Source organism: Cetorhinus maximus, chromosome 19 (genome assembly GCF_964194155.1).
Source record: "Cetorhinus maximus chromosome 19, sCetMax3.hap1.1, whole genome shotgun sequence".
NCBI lineage: Eukaryota > Metazoa > Chordata > Chondrichthyes > Lamniformes > Cetorhinidae > Cetorhinus > Cetorhinus maximus.
The window spans coordinates 6,782,481-6,801,445 of record NC_135897.1 but is presented as its reverse complement, the minus strand read 5'-3'; the positions used below and the strand labels follow the sequence as shown (position 1 = coordinate 6,801,445).

Here is an 18,965-nt window from a genome sequence, read left to right as displayed (position 1 = left end):
ATCTGCAACACTTACATATAAATGCAGATTAATTTATTCTAACTAGGTAGTAGAATAGGAGCAATTGAATACAGCACAGAGCTTTAAGATACTTGACCCTGTGCCTCTGCGTGTCATGAAGCTCCTGCAGGAAATCTTGCAAGGCACTTTTAACGACTTCTGGATCGATGTCAGCCGGGTATGGTTCACTACGGACAGGGGACACGGAGCGGTATGGAGAGGTGGAGTGGCTGAGATCGGGTGATCCAGTTTGTGGAATTGGGCTGCCTCGTCCACCTGTGGTGGTGGTGAAAGTGTTGTCAAAACCTGGGGGTTACAGAACAGAAACATTCCAATTAATGTAGGTGGAATTAGTCTTCTGCAGTCGATTCAGCAGCTCATTTTACATCCCAACTCATTTTCAATGGAACAATCATTTTGCTATCTTTACTCATCTCTCTAATCTGATTGTAGATTTCCACTTCAACTTCCTCCCCACACTCTAAAGGGAACACATGCTCTAGAGAAATTGATGTAGGCAATGAATGCAAACTGACTTAACATGATTGGAGTGTAAAGATAAAGGACTGGTCATGTTATTTTAGGTTGTGGTATAGACATACAAATTGTAACAGCAAAATTATTGCTCTGGGAGATTTGAATCATCCACTTCAGAAATGTGACAAACAAGGAATAAATGGTAAAAAGGGAATTGAATTCCTAAAATGTGTACAGGACTACTCGCTCAAGAAGTATGTTAGTCGGCCTACAAGGTTGGAGGCATTGCTAGAGCTGACTGAGTAATGAAATAGACCAGGTAGATCAGCTAAATGTGGGTGGCCACAATATGATGAGGCTTATGATCCAATTGGAAAAGGAAAGAGCACAAAAACTATAACACCAGATTTTGGAAAGATGAGGGGATTGAGATTGAATAATTGAGATTGCATATTGCTGGTGTGAAGAACAGGTAAACTGGAGGCACATTTGATAACAACCACATAGTTCGCATGGACCAATCAGTAATCACATGGATTAGTGAATATGGTGAAATGCGCTTTGCTCCCCATTTCATACCTTTAGTGGGAGAGAGGGGTCTCCGTGGAGATGGGCTACGGCTGGGAAATCCTGGACTTGGCGTGCGTCCGGAACGGCCAATTCCTAGGTTTCTGCGCAGTGTGGAGTGCAAACTACCCAACTTGAACTCCACCTCCCTCTTGGCAGTCTCTACTTTGGCCAGTTCTGTTTCTAGGCCGGTTACACGCCCTTCCATGGCACTGATCTTCAGTGTTAACTCATTTGCTTCCCCCTTGGCATGTTGCAGCTTCACTTCCAGATTGCGGCTGTTGTCTTGGAACTTCTTCTCATTCACATGGCAATCCTCCAGCTGTTCACGGAGCTCTTTCTCACGCCCTTTGAACATACTTTCCACATCCATTATCTTCTTCTGGAGGTTGGCAACCTGCAAAGAGTATGCAACACAACAAGCTTCTGTGTATCAATAGTCTGAGGCTGAACCAGATTGTTACCAAAGCTGATGTTATATTTGATGCCAAGATGAGCTTCTAACCACACATATGGACAATCACCAAGACCTCCGTAACATCACATGACTTAGACCCTGTCTCAACTTACCTGTTGTTGAAACCTGCAACCATGCCTTTGTTATCTCTAGGCTTGATTATTCCAATGCACTCCTGGTTGGTATTTCATGTTCTTCCCTTCTCAAACTTGAAGACAGTCAAACTCAGCTGCTCATGTTCTACTTACGTCAAGTCCCCCTCACCCGCTCCCCCTCAGTTCACTGATTTACATCAGTTCTGGGTTAAGCAAGGCCTCGATTTTAAATCATTCCATGGTCTTACCCTTCTATATCTCTGTAATTCTCTTCAACACTACAACCCCCCACCCCCTGCCCAGATCTCTGCGTTGTGCCAATTCAGACCTCTTGAGCATTCCTAATTTTAATCGTTCGACATGTTTACACCTCGACCCGTGATGATTTTCTTGAGGCAATGCACCAGATGCACCATTACTGCTGCAGGCCCAAGTGCCTGTGACCTTGAAATTTGGGACAGGTTCATGCAGGGAACTAGTGGGTGGATGGAGATTTTGTTTGTCCCCAGATCTTTCCCCCAGCAGGCCTTCTTCAGAAACTCAATCCTAATTTGTGAGTCCACCATGCACCAATCACTGTCTGACTCAATACATTGATTTTCTTGATGGTCTGAGGCACCAGGTCACCTAATGTTAGTTTGTTAGTTGGGCTCATTGGTAGCACTCTCACAACTGAGTCAAAAGATATGGATTCAAGTCCCATTCTAGGACTTGAGCATACAATCTACCTGACAATCCAGTGTAGTACTGAGGGAGTGCTACACTGATGGAGGTCCATATTTTCGGATGAAGGGTTTAACCAAGTCCTTGGCTGGGATTTTCTGTGCCCGCTGGTGTTGGGCATGTTCGGTGGCGTGAGCGGAGAATACGGCACAATCGGTTTCACAGCGGCATGAAACCAGTTTGCGATCGTCCACTCAGCCCGCTGATGGCGGTCTGCGTTCAGACATCAGGGACGTCATTGCAATAAATTAGCATACCATTATAAGGCCAACGCGCCAGACTCATCCCTCCCCGTTGGATCGTCCGCCCACATCAGCGGGAAAGCATGCTGACGTGTTTCACAACAGCACATAAGTGACGTGCGCTTGGCGGGCTGCACTTCGCTCGGGACTTCAAGGTTTGTTTGCCTGACTTGCTTCGGGCAGCACTCGCAGTCATCAGTGCCAGGCTTCAGAGGCAGCACCACATCACTTCATGGCAGGTCTCTACCTACCCAACCAGCCATATGTGCATGGCTTTTCAATGGCTACAGGGCTAGGGCTTGCTTGGTGAAGGGGGAGAAGTGGTCTCAGACAAGGGAAGACGTTGCAGGGCGAGGGTTGTACTGGGGAAGGAGGGTAACCCAGGGTGTGTGTGGGGCCACATATTAACCTACGCAAGTAGCCTCAAGATGGTGAGGGCTGAGGAGGCAGTCCCCAGGGGAGATGAGGCCAGGTGGACATGTGAGGGTACGTGTGTGAGAATGGGTGGTGATGTCCCTTGAGCTGGCAGTGAGTGAGATGCCAGTGAATGTGTGATGGGCTTGAATGTGTGAGTTTAGAGTGATGAGATGGCTGCACAGATGAGATCATTCATCCTCTATCTGTATTGGATGGCCAATCTCTTCTGTGCAGCATTGGCACTGATCACCACTGTCATCACCTACCAAGTCAGAGTGGTAATGTTGCTGCCCTTCCTGCATCCAGAGCGGAGTTATAGAACATCACAGCGGGGCCTCTGCGGTGTCCAAAAGGTGCTCAACGGCTGCATTCTTCTTGCCTTTGGGGCCATGTCTTCTTTGCTGCAGTCCTGGGCTGGACACACTGAGGGCGGCTGTGCTTTAAATATGGTGCCTGGCATGACGAAGCGGCGAGGTGATGGTGTGGCGGGCAAATGCCCGCTATGGAAGTGGCGTGTTTCCCGGGAATGCGGCGGGTTTGGGGCGATACGGCGCAAAAACCCGCCATTGCATCGTTTTACACTCCCATTACCGCAGTTAGTGCAGATCTGGGACGATTCCACCCCTTGCCTATCTATTCAGGTGGGTGTCAAGATCCTATGGAACTATCTACGAAATTGCCCAACAAAAGCTGTAATAGATTTGAATTATTTTCTTATAGGTGTGTTGCTGCTTTATCAGTCATGAACAACCGCACATTGCTCAGCCCTCACCTCTTTGCGCGCTGATTCACGGCCAGTTTCTGCCTCCACAATCTTCTGCTTCAGGGCAAAGGATTCCTTCCGGATCTCCTCCCCTCGCTGTTCATTCAAAGCTACTTGGGATTGCAGTTCCGCCACGTCCTTGCTCTTCTTTGTGCTGTCACTGTCCAACATCTTCACCTGGGTAAACAGCACAAGGAGCAGCATTGAGCAGGTGTGGAAGCCAGTTTTTGGGCTCGAGTTGCAGTTCATAAATGTCCGTTAATCTAAAGCCATAAACGGGTCATTCATATCAAGAAATTTGCTTTAAAGACTGGGTATAAATTGGCACCAAGGCACTTTCTGAGATTAGTATCGAGTCGGAAATTTAAGCAGGTGTGGACAGAGAAACAATAATTTGGTCCATCACGCTTGCCTCTGCCATCGGTCAAATAAGTGTACCCTTCTCACAGATTCTACCCCTCTATCCAATCTCTTGAGGGAAAGCCCTGCATAAAATCTCCTTGTTCTCCAAAGTAATCAAACAAAACTGCTAATTATTCATCCATCCCATGTCCACTGCTCACACCAGTCTTGATGCCCTCCAAACATGCTGTCCCTTCCTCTGTCCAGACACAATTAAACCCAGTGCTACTGCTTTCCAAAGATACTGCCCTCCACAGATACTGACCTCTTCCTCTGAGCAGCAACGTTCATGTCCCTGGGGCATAATCAGTGTTGTCATTCTGTCCCTATCCCTATAACCCTCCAATTCCAGCTCCTGTTATTTATTCAGCTAATTTTTAAAGCAAATGGAAAGGCAAGGAATACCTGAACATTGCACACTTCCCAACACATAGTCAAATAAATCTAATCCATTTAAATTAACAAAACAAAGCAACACATCCTGACTGCCAGGAATTATACCAGACATTAGATAAGGCAGGGTTTTTTTGACCCTTTTTAAAATTTATTCTTTCAGGCTGTGTGGACTTCGCTGGCTGGGACAGCATTTGTTGCCCATCCCTAACTGCTCTTGAGAAGGTGGTGGTGAGCTGCCTTCTTGAACCGCTGCAGTCCATGTGGTGTAGGTACACCCACGGTGCTGTTAGGGAGGGAGTTCCAGGATTTTGACCCAGCCACAGTGAAGGAACGGTGATATATGTCCAATGATCACTGCGGAATGAGTTCAGCATCAACCACTCTCAGAGTCTCCTTTTCTCACCTGTCGCCGAAGTTCCTGCAATTCTCTCCGGGCCTCCAGTCTTGATTTTTCAACTTCCCGGAGGTTTGAGCGCAGTTCTCCTGCCTCATTCTGAACTGCGGTTTTGGCTTCTTCCAGAATGTTGATCTTCTGCTCCTTCTCCTCATTTGTCCTCTTTAAGCTGGTGACATAGATAATTAGTCAGGTCTTATCAATCAGAAACATAATAAAGGTATAGATTCAAGTACCATAACAATTAGAGGGGAGAGGCTGGTAGTCCGGGTTCCAGGTTTGGGAGTGTGGAGTATTGGCAGGGTACTCAAGGCACAGTTTTGGGAAGGATTTGATGCCTATGGATTTTTACTGCAATTTTGACAGTGCATGTTTAGGCTACAGTTTTGGCTGGGATTGATGCCTATGGTTTTTTGGTACAGTCTTGGCAGTGTGTGTTTAAAGTACAGTTTTAGCTGCTTTGAGTGTGACGATTTTTTGTTTATTCATTCACAGGATGTGGGCATCACTGCCTAGGTCAGCATCTATTGCCCATCCCTAGTTGCCCTTGAGAAGGTGATGGTGAGCTGCCTTTTTGAACCGCTGCAGTCAATGTGGTGTAGGTACACCCACAGTGCTGTTAGGAAGGGAGTTCCAGGATTTTAACCCAGCGACAGTGAAGGAACGGTGATATATTTCCAAGTCAGGATGGTGAGCGGCTTGGAAGGGAACTTCCAGGTGGTGGTGTTCCCACCTATCTGCTGCCCTTGCCCTTCTAGGTGTAGTGCTCGTTGGTTTGGAAGGTGCTGTTTAAGTAGGCTTGGTGAGTTCCTGCAGTGCATCTTGTAGATGGTACACACTGTAACTACTGTGCGTTGGTGGTGGAGGGAGTGAATGTTTGTGGATGTGGTACCAATAAAGCGGCAGCTTGTTCCGGACGGTGTCAAGCTCCTTCAGTGTTGTGGGAGCTGCACTCATCCAGGCAAGTGGGGAGTATTCCATCACACTCCTAACTTGTGCCATGTAGATAGTGGACAGGCTTTGGGGAGTCAGGAGGTGAGTTACTCGTCGCATGATTCCCAGCCCCTGACCTGCTCTTGTAGCCGCAGTATTTATGTGGCGAGTCCAGTTCAGTTTATGGGCAATGGTAACCTCCAGGATGTTGATAGTGGGGGATTCAGTGATGGTAATGCCATTGAATGTCAAGGGGCGATGGTTGGATTCTCTCTGGTTGGAGATGGCCATTGCCTGACAGTTGTGTGGTGCGAATGTTACTTGCCACTTGTCAAGATTGTGAACATTTTGCGGTAATTTTGGGCTTGTGGATTTGCAAGGAGCGGGGTGGGTCTTGTACGTTAAGAGGCCATTCCTTACTGCCAGTCCTGGATGTGTAATACCTGATTCTTTCACTCTCAATTTTTTTGATATTATTCCTGAGCTCCTCATTGGAGTTTTGGATGGCTTCTTTCTCTCGAGCTTCATCATTCAGAATTCGTTTGAGCTCCAGGTTTTCTTTCCGTTGCAGCTCCTGAACTTCCTCATTCTCTCGGACTCTCCTGTGAGCTTCAATGAGGTCTCGGCGAATTCCATCTCGAGCGTCCTCCACCATGCGAAGTTGTGTCTTTAACTCCTCCATCTGTTTATGAACAAAGGTTGGGAGATAACATTCAGCAATTACACAATCGAAGAGATAGGAAGCTATCTCTTCTAGGAAGCTGCAAAGGGCAAGTGGAGAAGCAAAGAGGGATGACTTGGGAAAAGTTCCAGAGAACAGGACATAATGGCTGGAAGGTTGATTAAAGGGCTGAGTTGAGGAAGTAAGGCACAACCAGTAGTCTAATGTCAGGAAAACAGTCGTGCGGGATTGTGTGTACAGCTCAAAAAACATTGGAGGGATTTCAAAAATGAAGACACCACCATTTTCATTCATGAAGCAACTTCAACATTGTGAAACATTTCAAGGAGCCTCACAGCAGAGTTATCATACAAAATTTTACATTGAGCCACATAAAGCGATATAAGAACAGGTGGTCAAAAGCTTAGCCAAAGAAGTAGGTTTTAAAGGAGGCTGAGGTATACAGGTGGGGAGGTTTAGGGAGGGAATTCCAGGATCTAGGCCGCTGAAGGCATGCCCACCAGTGGCGGAATGATGAGAATATAGGAGCCAATGGAACTTCACAAGTATGGAGTGCGATGGTGTGCAGCAACAGGCGTTTGTATTGTGTACTGCTGCAATTTCTGCAGCATTTCAATTGACCCAAAGTGATCTGGATTTGCTGGAATCTACAAAGGATGGAAATAAATAGGCAAAAAGGAGAGCATCAGAGGAATTGATCCGCCAGGTGATGAAAGCTTTGATGAGGTAGGATGGGGAGAGGTAAAGGCAGAATTGGGCAATGTTTATAAGGTAGAGGAAGGCAGCTTTGGTAATGGGCCAGATGTGAGATGGGAGTTAGTCTGAGCGAGTAGCAAGGAGGTTGTTGGAACTGGTGTTACAGGTATGTAAATGTCATTGAGAACTGACCAGGATGGATTCAGCGTTAAGATGTATGAGGTTTGAACCCTGCTGAGACTTGATGTTGGATAGGAGGCTAAATTGAATAGCAGCAACCCTAAAGTCAATGGGAGAGATGGAGAGGTAGAGTGGGACATTATGTCATCTATATGAAAGCTGATCCTTGCTTTTAGATGATATTATCCAGGAGTAGTATGTTGACATTGAATAGGAAGGACCAAGGTTTGAGCCTGGGCCACACTGGAGATGTCCATGCGGGTACAGAAGAATTTATTGCTGGAGATGTAATGGTTGCTCTGAGAGAGGTAGCAGTGAAAGCATGTGATAATGATGCCACGGTGAACCAAGAAAAGAATCAATAAAGGAGAAACAAAAATAAAAATAGCTGGAAGAACTCAGCAGGTCTGACAGCATCTGCGAAGAAACGTTAACTGTATTCCTCTCTGCAGATGCTGTCAGACCTGCTGAGTTTTTCCAGCTATTTTTATTTTTGTTTCAGATTTCCAGCATCTGCAGTAATTTGCTTTTAATCAATGAAGGAGATTGGGATGTCCAACAATGTTAAAGGTGGCAGGTGGTATCTGCATCACATGGACTGCAGCGGTTCAAGAAGGCAGACCACTCCCATCTTCTCAAGGGCAATTAGGGATGAGCAATAAATGCTGGCCTAGCCACATCCCATGAGTGAGTAAAAAGAAAAAACAGTGAATGGTGGTTAGAGTTGGTGACTTCAAGTAGAGCAAAACTCAAATCAGCAGCAGTGTGCTATTGAACATATACCAACAAACTGGCCAAGACCTTGAAAAGGAAGTGCAAGTTAAAGATAGTTTGTGCAGGCAAGTTATCATGGGTGGATTTTATAAAGGATAAGGTGATGATACTGAATCTGAGAGGTTCCAGAGAATGGGGGACTTTGAGAATAATGGTAAGCAAAAGTGCAAAGAAAGGGAAGCCAAATGGTCAGAAGCTGAATGAAAAATAAGTCAAGAAAGCTGATGGCATGGAGGAAATTAACTTGACAAGGGCTGTGTGGAAGGAAATGGGTAAGAAGCTACAGAGTGTAGGAGGAGGATATGACTGGTTTGGAGAAGGTTAAAAAGACTGACTGCAGGACTGAATGAGGGACAAGCAAGACCTGTGTAGAGGTTTCTGGAGTTAGTGTCTGTGATTGCATATACAAAGAAAACCATACGGTCATCACATTTATACTCACAGATAAGGATGGAGGGTGTGCAGGAGGTACATCAAAAAAGATAGCTTATTGAGCGGAGGAGAACTTTCAGACCATCCTGGAGCAATAGGGAGATTTTTGCACAGAGAATCTGCTTGAGGGGCTTAGGCCAGATCTACCCTGGTCAATTGTGTACCACATATGGTCTGGTCTGCAACATATAGACTCAATTCAACCTAGGTGCTTATTGTACTGCAGGAGCAATGAGGGTGCAAATTAGAGACTGTTCAGGATGCAGTATGGATGACAGCATCACTAATGAAGGCAAGGCAGCTGTTGAACTGATCGATGGAGTGGCTGATGGCAATGTAGCCAATCGATTCGAAATGGTAAGTAGGGAGTTAACAATGGTGAGCTAGTTAACACCAAACGCAGAAAGAGGGGTAAAATAAGCTTCATTTTATCAGGTGAATGTGAAATGAGATAGAAATGAAGAAATGTTTAGAGGTGGCTCTGCTGGTAATTATGGGTCAGACAGTATATGAAGCAGATGAGGTGAGAGAAAAGATAAATACAACAAGACAAAACTGGGTCAGGTAAGATTCAGGTTAAAGCCACCAAGAGGAAGGAATTATACTGCAAAGGCTGCATTTTTAAAATTAATTCATGGGATGTGGGCATCACTGGCTGGACTAGCATTTATTGCCCATCCCTAATTGCCCTTGAGAAGGCGGTGGTGAGCTGCCTTCTTGAACCACTGCAATCCATGTGGTGTAGGTACACCCACAGTGCTGTTAGGGAGGGAGTTCCAGAATTCTGACCCAACGTCAGTGAAGGAACAGTGATATATTTCTAACTCAGTATGGTGAGTGGCTTGGAGGGGATTTTGAAGATGGTGGTGTTCCCATGTATCCGCTGCCCTTGTCCTGCTAGATGGTAGTGGTCATGGGTTTGGAAGGTACTGTCTAAAGAGCCTTTTGTGAGTTCCTGCAGTGCATCTTGTAGATGGTGCACACTGCTGCCACTGTGTGTCGGTGGTAGAGGGAGTGAATGTTTGTGGATGGGGTGCCAATCAAGTGGGCTGCTTTGTCCTGGATGGTGTCAAGCTTCTTCAGTGTTGTTGGAGCTGCACTCATCCAGGCAAGTGAGAACAAGGGAGATGAGATTTCAGCAAGAAACGCAGTGGGGGCCTGGAAGTGAGTTAGTTAGATGATAAAAGTCTTGAAGGAGAGGTGGAAAATCTTCAGTATTAATAGGTAGTGTCAATGAAATGTTACTCAATATCTTCAGTAAGGTTCATTTTAAATCTATTTTATTCTCCTCTTTTTAATTTTTTCCCCTTAGTCCCTTGAAGGTACTGATTTTTACTGAGGGAAGGGTACACCTGCTATCTCCATGGGCCTCTCTTCATAGAGGAGACAGAGACTTTGACAAGCTGCTCAGTGGCGACAAAAGATTATTGACCTAAATGTTAACCATGCTTCTCTCTCTACAGAGTGTTTCCAGCATTTCTGTTTCTCTTCAGCAGTGCTGTTGGGTATCACAGGCTGCTCTTATCTACCAATGACAGCCTTTTAATTTTCAACGAGGTTCACTCCATTTACAATTGGGTGTAAGATTCTTGTTTTATTTCCTCCCCGTCCAGGGCTGAGGCCAAATGTTGTCTCTTTTGCAGCCTGTGTGTCTTAGGTACGCAAACTCCGAACATGCCAAACACCAAACTGGAATAACTCAAATCGCCAGCAAGTTTGAATGTAGATTTTGGTCTTACACCTTTTCATTTCATTCTATTGTGAATAGCTTTGTACAGCACAGGGCCGTGCAATGCCCTTAAAGTTGCCTTGGAAATAACAGATCAATAGTTGTAATAATAAGGTCCCTGCATTTGTCCTCAGGACCAGAGAATGAAGCCAAACACGTGTCACTAACTTACATTTGAACAAGTTTCCCATTTCTGCACAAGCCTCAAGTTCCCAAGTCAACAAATATACATCCCCTCAGTTGTTACAATAGCTTGACAACTAAAAGAGGCATTTCTGTAGCAGCTGCAAGCACTTTTCCACATTTATAAAATAAATACTACGTTCTCAGATTATTCCCAGTGTGAAACGGGCTATAAAAAGTTTATTGTTCCCTCTGAGATAAGCAGAGTCTTGGCTGGCGCCAAACAGATTTGGTTTTCTGGGTGGAAATAGGAATATTTTACTTGACCAAGTTCCCATATAATAAACTAATAAAGAGTAAACAAAGGATTAACTTGAGCACTTAGTCTTTAAGGGGACATACACAAGCAAATGTAATCACCAATGAGAAATCAGTCATCTGTGTGGTCCATACATCAGTCTTGGAGGCTGGTGAAGCTGCCAACAAAAATAATTGGCCATGGTTTAACGATTTTGTTTTTCTTTTCATTCAGTGCCAACCATTTTAACCCTTTCCCAGGCAGTGGCATCTGCAGAGTCACTGGGTACTCCTGGAAGTGCTGCCCAATCTGGAGTTCTGTCTTTCTATATTATCCCATTGACTGTTTCTCCAGATCACAAGTGCAGCTCTGTGGTGTCAAATGCATCTATGACAAGTTAGCTTGAAAGAGCGAGAATGGTATTGAGGGATGCTGTCCTTTCAACCCCTGAAGAGGGTAGAGCTTGTTTTGAGGTTCGGATCATTGATTCGGGTCTGCCTGCGATAGAAGCCAGGTATGTTCAGGTAACTTTCACCAAGAGCTCTCTTCAAGTGGTTGGACCTTGAACTGAGGGATTCATGAATGCACCTTGGAAGGCTGACAATGCCAAGTGCTTGACAACCCTCAAGACTGTAAGTAGATCTCTGAGCATGGATGACCATACTGAATAATATCCTAGCTATCTATTGCTCCTTCTAGGTATCTGGGAGGTGCCAGGCCTGGAGCTTCAGGGGGCGTGCAAATACATCTGGCAAAATTATTCTCTTCTTCCTTTTTAAGCTTCATTATTTCATAGAATCATAGAAATTTATTGTACAAATGGATGGCATTTGTCCCATCATGTCGTGTTTATGGGTCAATAAGAAAATTGTGTGATCTCCCTGAGCTGTGCTCATTTACAAGGGTGCACAATTACACAACAATTATTCTGAATCTTTTTCTCCATTGGCTAAGTTCTACCATATATCAATGTTGAAAGGATTCCTTGGGCTATGGTGAATAACTGCTAAGTTTACCTTATGGGCCCAGAGACAGCAATGTGCTGAGTTACCATCAGGGACAACAGTAGGAAAAGTGTGTTCCATGCTATCCCAGTTAGGGGGCAGATATAAATGAGATTCTTGCTAAAAAGTTTCTTTAGACTGAAGGTGAGGGTTTGGAACCTTGGAGATCAGGGAGTACCAACTTCCTTGGCACTGCTCTTTACACTGGGGAAGAGGATTCTGTTTGAGGTAGCAAATAGGAACATATGGGAAAAGACAGGAAAAGGCCAGCTAGTTTATCAAGCCATTCCACATGGTGCCACCTGTTTATACCATTAAGCCCATCCTATCCCAGCTTAAAATCTTCCTTGTTCCCTTCCCATAGCCATGCCAACTCCTAAGACAGATAAGTCATTCAGCCAGTTTAGAAAAAAATCTGTTGGAAATTCTCCTCCCACCCCATGGGTGATCAAGCAAGTTTCAGGAGACCACAGTGACTGGTACCACTATGCCTGTCAAATCCCATAGTTCCCATAACTCAAGATCTCTGCCACTCACATAAACTCATCCAGCTCTGTTTAAATATTTGCAGCAATTGCACATTCATCACAAGTACTGGCAACTTATTATCGAGGTCAATGGCTCGACAAAAAGGACAAAGTTCCTGATGTTTAACCCAAGACTATGCACTTGTGGTATACAGTTGATCGCTAGTCAAATAATCATCATATCTCCTCAGAGTTTACACTTACAGATGTAAAGAGTCAGTTTTCTGTCCTGAATACTGGAGGCCCCTGAACTACACATCAACTGAGTCCATTTTATCTTTTAATCAATACTTTTGAGATCCACACTTCAGCTCTGCAAACGGACAATGCTGTTCTCCTGTCACCCATCACCAAGTTCCATTGATTAGCCCATTGATCAAAATGCCAAAAGATACAAAGGTAGGTAGGAAAGCAAGTTGGGAGGAGGATACAAAAAATCTGCAAAGGTTAAGTGAGTGGGCAAAAATTTGGCAGATGGAGATGTGAGAAAATGTGAGGTTGTCCACTTTGGTGGGAAGCATAGAAAAGCAAAATGTTATTTAAGTGGAGAGAGATTGCAGAATGCTGCGGTGCAGAGGGATTTGAGGGTCCTTGCACATGAATCACAAAAAGTTGACATGCATGTTCAAAAAGTAATTAGGAGGGCAAATAGAATGTTAGCCTTTATTGCAAGGGGGATGGCGTATGAAAATAGGGAAGTCTTGCTACAACTGAACAGAGCATTGGTGAGATTAAACATAGAGTATTGTGTACAGTTTTGGTCTTCTTATTTAAGGAGAGATATATTCTCATTGGAGGCAGTTCAGAGAAGGTTCTTTAGGCTGATTCCTGGGGTGATGGTGTTGTCTTTTATGAGGAAAGATTGAGCAGGTTGAACCTATATTCATTGGAGTTTAGGAGAATGAGATGATCTTATTGAAAGATATTAGATCCTGAGGGGCCTTAACAGGGCTGATGCTGAGAGGATCTTTCCCCTTGTGGGGGGATCTAGAACCGGGTCAAGGGGGTGGGGGCGGTGCACAGTTTAAATCTAATTTAAGTCGGAGATGAGGAGGAATTTGTCTCAGAGGGTCATTAATCTTTGGAATTTTCTACCTAGAGAGCAGTGGAGGCTGGGTCATTGAATATATTCAAGACTGAGTTAGACAGTTTTTTAAATCTACAAAGGAGTTAAGGGTTATGGGGGGAAGACAGGAGAATGGAGTTAAGATCAGCCATGATCTTAGTGAATGGTGGAGCAGGCTCGAAGGACCAAAAGGCCTACTCCTGCTTCTATTTCTAATGTTCTTATGCCAAGTCAAGTATACAAAGTTCCTAAGAGAGTCCGTCAACAATTCAATATCATCCGTGAATAGGAGCACTACAATTCTTTCAGAAATTCCCCGAGCATTCTGAGACACTAAGGAAATCTTCCTGGTTTGTCATAGATTTAGCTTTCGCACTATTGATCCAGCTCCTCTCTCGCCATCCTGGTGCATCCGAAAGTATTGTTTCAAATGTGTTTTTTTTTGTTAAGTATTTCTGTAAAGTCCATTCTGAAGTGTCTCCTTCTGAAGCTGAAGAGTCTGCTGATCATATCACTCCTAAGAATTCTTTGTACTAGCTGTTGCGATCAGCCTTGTCGCTATTCTCTACACTGCCACTGGGGTTTGGACGTCCTCTTTATGTCATGGTTTATCTAGTACTTTAGGCATAGCCTGATAATAGCACCATAGAGCATCACAGCAACAACTAGCATTTATGTAGTACTTTAACATGGTAAAACATCCCAAGGCATTTACAGGAGTGTTATGAAACAAAATTTGACACCGAACCACATAAGAAAATATTAGGACAGATCAAAGAGGTAGGTTTAAGAAGGAAGAGATAGAGAGAGGTAGGAAAGTGATGAGGTTTAGGGAGGATATAGGGGGCAGCTGAAAGCAAGGGCTAATGGTGGATCAATGAAAATTGGGATGCACAAGAGGACAAAATTGGAATGACATAGACATGGCGAATGACGAGTCAACTTAATGCTAATGGGTCTTTCACAACTACCTTCTTGGGAAGTTCTTTCCCAAGGAAAGTGTGAATCTCCCATTTATTCATTTTACACTCTGATTACAGGTAATTTACATACATTGTTATGAAGATGTGTTATATAGGATATTAATTTATAATGTCATTGGCTGGACATATTGTACTTTTTGAAAAGAATACTTTTGCTAAGCAAAGGACACTGGCCTACAGCAGCTAATGTGTTGCATTTGAGAAGTACACAAGCTCCTTTAAGGAGATGCTTCCTCTACGGAACTCCCAGAGGAAGGTCACATGACCCCGCTCTTGAGTGTAAAATATACTGGATTTGTACTAACAGGGAGACTGCCAGAGGGACAGGAGGGGACCTTACCTACCCCTCTTTTTCTTCTGAAACCTCTCTCATCAACGCTAAGCTGTTTGTGATTTGAAAAACCTACCAGAAGACCTCATTGCTGCAAACCAAGAGCTCTTAAAGGAGAAGTCTGATTCAACACCATTGTGTCTGAGTGAAAAGAGAATCATCTAGCCACACCTGCAGACCAACTGCTCCAGGGAGAAATTCAAATTCCAGCAGCTACAGTAAAAAGGACCCTTCAGCTGTAAACAAGCTGATGGACAATCTGTGATTTTTCTCTTTTTCGGACTTTACTTGCCCAAGTTTTAAGATCGGATACACTGCAAAGTTTTATTTATTTATTTATTTTTGCTTGCTGTGGGTGGTAGGGCGGGGTGTGTGTGTGTTATTTTATCATTAGTGGGTAGTTGGACATATTTGTACATGTTAAACCTTTTGTTAATAATTTCTGCATCTTTACCTGAGTGAATTTTAGCAATAACTCTTTACTTGTTAACTAAAGGAACCCAGCTTGCTTATTTCTTGCACTAGGCTGTACACAGTTAAATGTATATTGAATTGGCAATATCACCCCCTTTTTAAATTCAAACTCTGTTATAACCAACTCAGGAGTCGGAAAAGAGAGGAGTCAGTCCTAACCTGATCGTAACAACATCAATAACAATGGAGGTCCCAGCGCTGGCCTAACCAGCAAGGGCTCATATTCACATTATTCAAACATCTAATAACCAAAGATGACAACCTTTCTTAAGGATCTAACGAAGTCCAATTTTCTATACCCTTAACTATGTTAACTCAAGATCTCCTCCCAGATTCTCCCATTCTAGGTTGAAAACAGAAAGTTCTCCAGTCTTTTCTCATAACTTGGCAAGGGATCTGCCTCATGGCTTTTCTCTTTGCTGCTTCCAGTCAATTGAATATCAGTTACTTCTTGGCAATCAGAGCTGGATACAGTATGCAAGGGGTGATCTACATAGTTTGATCCATAACTCCCCTGACTTGTAGTCTACTGCTTTGACTATGTAGTTCAACATCTGATTGACTTTGTGGATTGTTGCTCTGTATTGGTTGAGCATGCTTAAAATCAAATTCATATGAGTCCTAGGGCAGAATTTTACACCAACCCAATTGGGTGTAAAATCGCGCGAGGTGACGTCAGGTGAGCGTCCTGTCGTCATCGAGCACTCGGGTGATATTTTGCTCGGCGGGTGCACTTAAAAGTCGGAAACGCGCCCGTCGACAATTAAGCTCATTAATGGCGCATTTGCCTCCGATTTTCGTGGCCCTTACAGCTGGCGGATGGGTGAATCGGCCAGGCGGCCTTTACATTTTTCAGCAAACCTCATCCAAGGGCGGGATGAAATCTCTGCTACGAAATAAAATAAAAATAAATATCGGTGACAACATTTTTATGAGGTATGCTTTCAGGTGCTTGATTGTGGTGCACGGACAATTTTTTTGCAGTGTTTTATACCTTTATTTTACTATTTGAAGGTTCGCAGTTCTCTGAGGCAGCTGTCTGCCTTCAGGGAGCACTCTCGCAGCGCTCACCCACGCTCGTGGAGATGTCATCTCTCACCCTCTTCCCGCCCACACCCCATGTAGTGTTCAGCTTTTCAGCGTTGGCTGGCCATTAACTGGGCAGCCAACGTGAAATTGCGGTCGGGGGCCAATTGTGGTCGGGGTCTGTTTCCCGGCCACTCCTGTGCATGCCGATTGCGCGCGCCCGCCAAAGGTAAAATTCAGGCCCTAGGCTTCTTTCCATTTCATTCTTAGCTCTTTTAACATTGTCATGAATTAGGTCTGTTATTAAAGTTTTCCTTCCTATGTGTAGCGCTGCAGGGAGGGCATTATCCCGCAGTGTGCGAGTCAGAAATTTAGTGAGGAGATGTAAATGCTCGTGAAGATAAGGGATATAAAACTAGCAAGCTGTCAAGTTATTTAAAACCTCAACCCTTTAAAAGTTAAAAAAATAACAGCCTGCCTGCATTCGTGAGAGTTGATTAAACTCAAGCTGTGATGTTATTTAAATACACAGTCCTTTAAAAATTTGAAGGAAAAAAGCACAGCCTTCCAATGTTAGAGTTGAAAAAAAATCTGGTCCAGCAAACACAATACCCTAAGGGCTATCATTATGTCATTATTGATACTTGGCTGCTTTACACAAGCTATCATTATCTCAGTAGCGGATCCTAAGTACACAGTTTGACTGATAGCAAAGCATTTATTGAAGGATTAGTTGTCTTTGATGTTGGGTTATGAATTCAAGCCTGTTTGTTTTTATAAAGGATTAAGTGCTTGAGGGGATTTAAATGTTCTGAATGGGCTTTCATGTACGTTTTTTTTTCTTATTACAGTGAATGGTGTTATAGATACTTTGACTCTTACATTATTTCATCTCAACATGATTCCTGCAGTCTGCCCATGATGAATACTGGGTGAGTTGGCATGGAGGGGTGCAAGGACAAAGGGTGGTTTATTTTATTCAATAATGGGATGTGGGTGCCACTGGCAAGCCTGTCATTTGTTACCAATCCCTAATTGCCCTTGAACTGAGTGGCTTACTAAGTTATTTCAGAGGGCAGTTAAGAGTCAACCACATTGCTATGGGTCTAGAATCACATGTAGGCCAGACCAGGTAAGGACAACAGATTTCCTTCCCTAAAGGACATTCGTGAACCAGATGGGTTTTTACACCAATCAATGATAATTTCATGGCACCATTACTGAGGCTAGCTTTTGATTCTAGATTTAATTAATTGGATTTAAATTTCACCAGCTGCCATGGTGGGATTTGAACCCATGTCCCCAGAGCAATAGCCTGGGTCTCTGGATTGCTTGTCCAGTGACATTACCACTATGCCACCAACTCCCCATGGGGGGCATGGATTGGCATGAGTTGGCATTAAGTTGGCATGGGGGCTAGAAGAGCCCATGGGGGCAGGTGGGGGGCATGGGTTGGCATTAAGTTGGTATGGGCCATGGAAGTGAATGGTGAGTGGATGGGGGTGTGTAATTGGGGATGAGAGGTGAGATATAAAGGGCCTAGTTTTTAACAAAACAACTGGGACAAAGTCCCAGAGAATTGAGCTGGGCCTTTAACAAACCTGCCTTGACATCAACAATCTCTGTGGCTGCCTCCAATCTGCTGTGGTGGTAGCAGGCCCTACTCCATTCCACACCCACCCTCCTGGAGCGAAGGCCGTGCCATTCAGAGGAGTTTCTACTAAGGTGGGTGCAGCCACCTGGGGAATTTATCTATTCAGGCTACCGGCCTTTGCAAGTGAAAATCTGGGCCATTGCGTCTTCAATTTAACTCTTTGCTTGTACTGAATATATAAGTCTACCTCGCTCCTCTTGGTCTAAGCTATGGGATTCTGAATGAGCTTTCCATGAAAAGAGTTTCACCTCAGAGTAACGTAGCATGCCATGTGTGTCACTATAGTACAATAATGAAGAGAAAAGCAGAATCACTAGGAACCCATTCAATCAGACACAACTTTGAATCTGAGGAGGTGAAACCAGGTAATCTTTCAACCCACCTCCCTGAGGGTCACTTCTCTCTGACGGGTCAAGTCTTTAAGCTGCTCAGTGAGACCCTTGATCTCTCTCTCATGGTTGGCCACTGCTTCCTCAAACTGAACTCGAAAGGTCCTCAGGTCAGCATTAATGTTGTTAATGGTGTCCTGGGCAAAAGAAGATGATGCAAAAGATTAGTTCTTGCCTTATTCTTCATTAATTAATTTCTGCAAACTATATAACTTGTCCATCATGTCATTTGTAGGTTTCTATATAATTTGACCTTGGCATCAATATTTACTCATTTTTGAAAGAAAAAACAATGCTCTTGAAAGCAATACTAAGTTGATTGTCACCTTGTCCTGCTCCTGTCGACTGTGTAACTCTCGCTTCACCCGGTCAATTTCCATGTTTGCATTGCCAAGTTCGCGTTGGACATGACCGAGTTTCTCAGACAGGATATTTTTCTCCGATTCTTTGAGACACAAGGCCTTGAAAAGATAGAAATTTGCTCAGCTGGTTATAAGGGGCTGGATTCATAGGGCAGGCTGATGGCTGACAAAGAAAGAGAATGAAGAATTGAACAGAAAAAAAAAACCTGATGATTGGGCTTTTGTGACTGAGCAGATGGATCACATTTTCCACATGGCTTCACCTGCAGCACTATGAATGGAAAGCAACTCAACTCCTACCAAACAACTACAACTACATCAATGCAACAATGTTATCAGATGTTAATTCCATCATCAGTCACATTAGAC

The 18,965-nt window shown here is 44.1% G+C and overlaps 1 protein-coding gene across 1 annotated transcript in view; it reads right to left on the bottom strand.

Annotated features, from left to right (window-relative positions):
* Positions 1 to 18,965, bottom strand: part of crocc2 (ciliary rootlet coiled-coil, rootletin family member 2) — a 293,289-nt gene that overhangs the window by 114,016 nt on the left and 160,308 nt on the right. The window contains exons 21-27 of the mRNA XM_078563452.1: positions 18,561 to 18,695; positions 18,228 to 18,371; positions 6,310 to 6,548; positions 4,943 to 5,102; positions 3,751 to 3,918; positions 1,057 to 1,441; positions 98 to 306 (exon numbers count right to left, since the gene is read on the bottom strand). Of these exons, the coding sequence (XP_078419578.1) occupies positions 98 to 306; positions 1,057 to 1,441; positions 3,751 to 3,918; positions 4,943 to 5,102; positions 6,310 to 6,548; positions 18,228 to 18,371; positions 18,561 to 18,695 (1,440 nt within the window). The remainder of the gene's footprint in view (positions 1 to 97; positions 307 to 1,056; positions 1,442 to 3,750; positions 3,919 to 4,942; positions 5,103 to 6,309; positions 6,549 to 18,227; positions 18,372 to 18,560; positions 18,696 to 18,965) is intronic.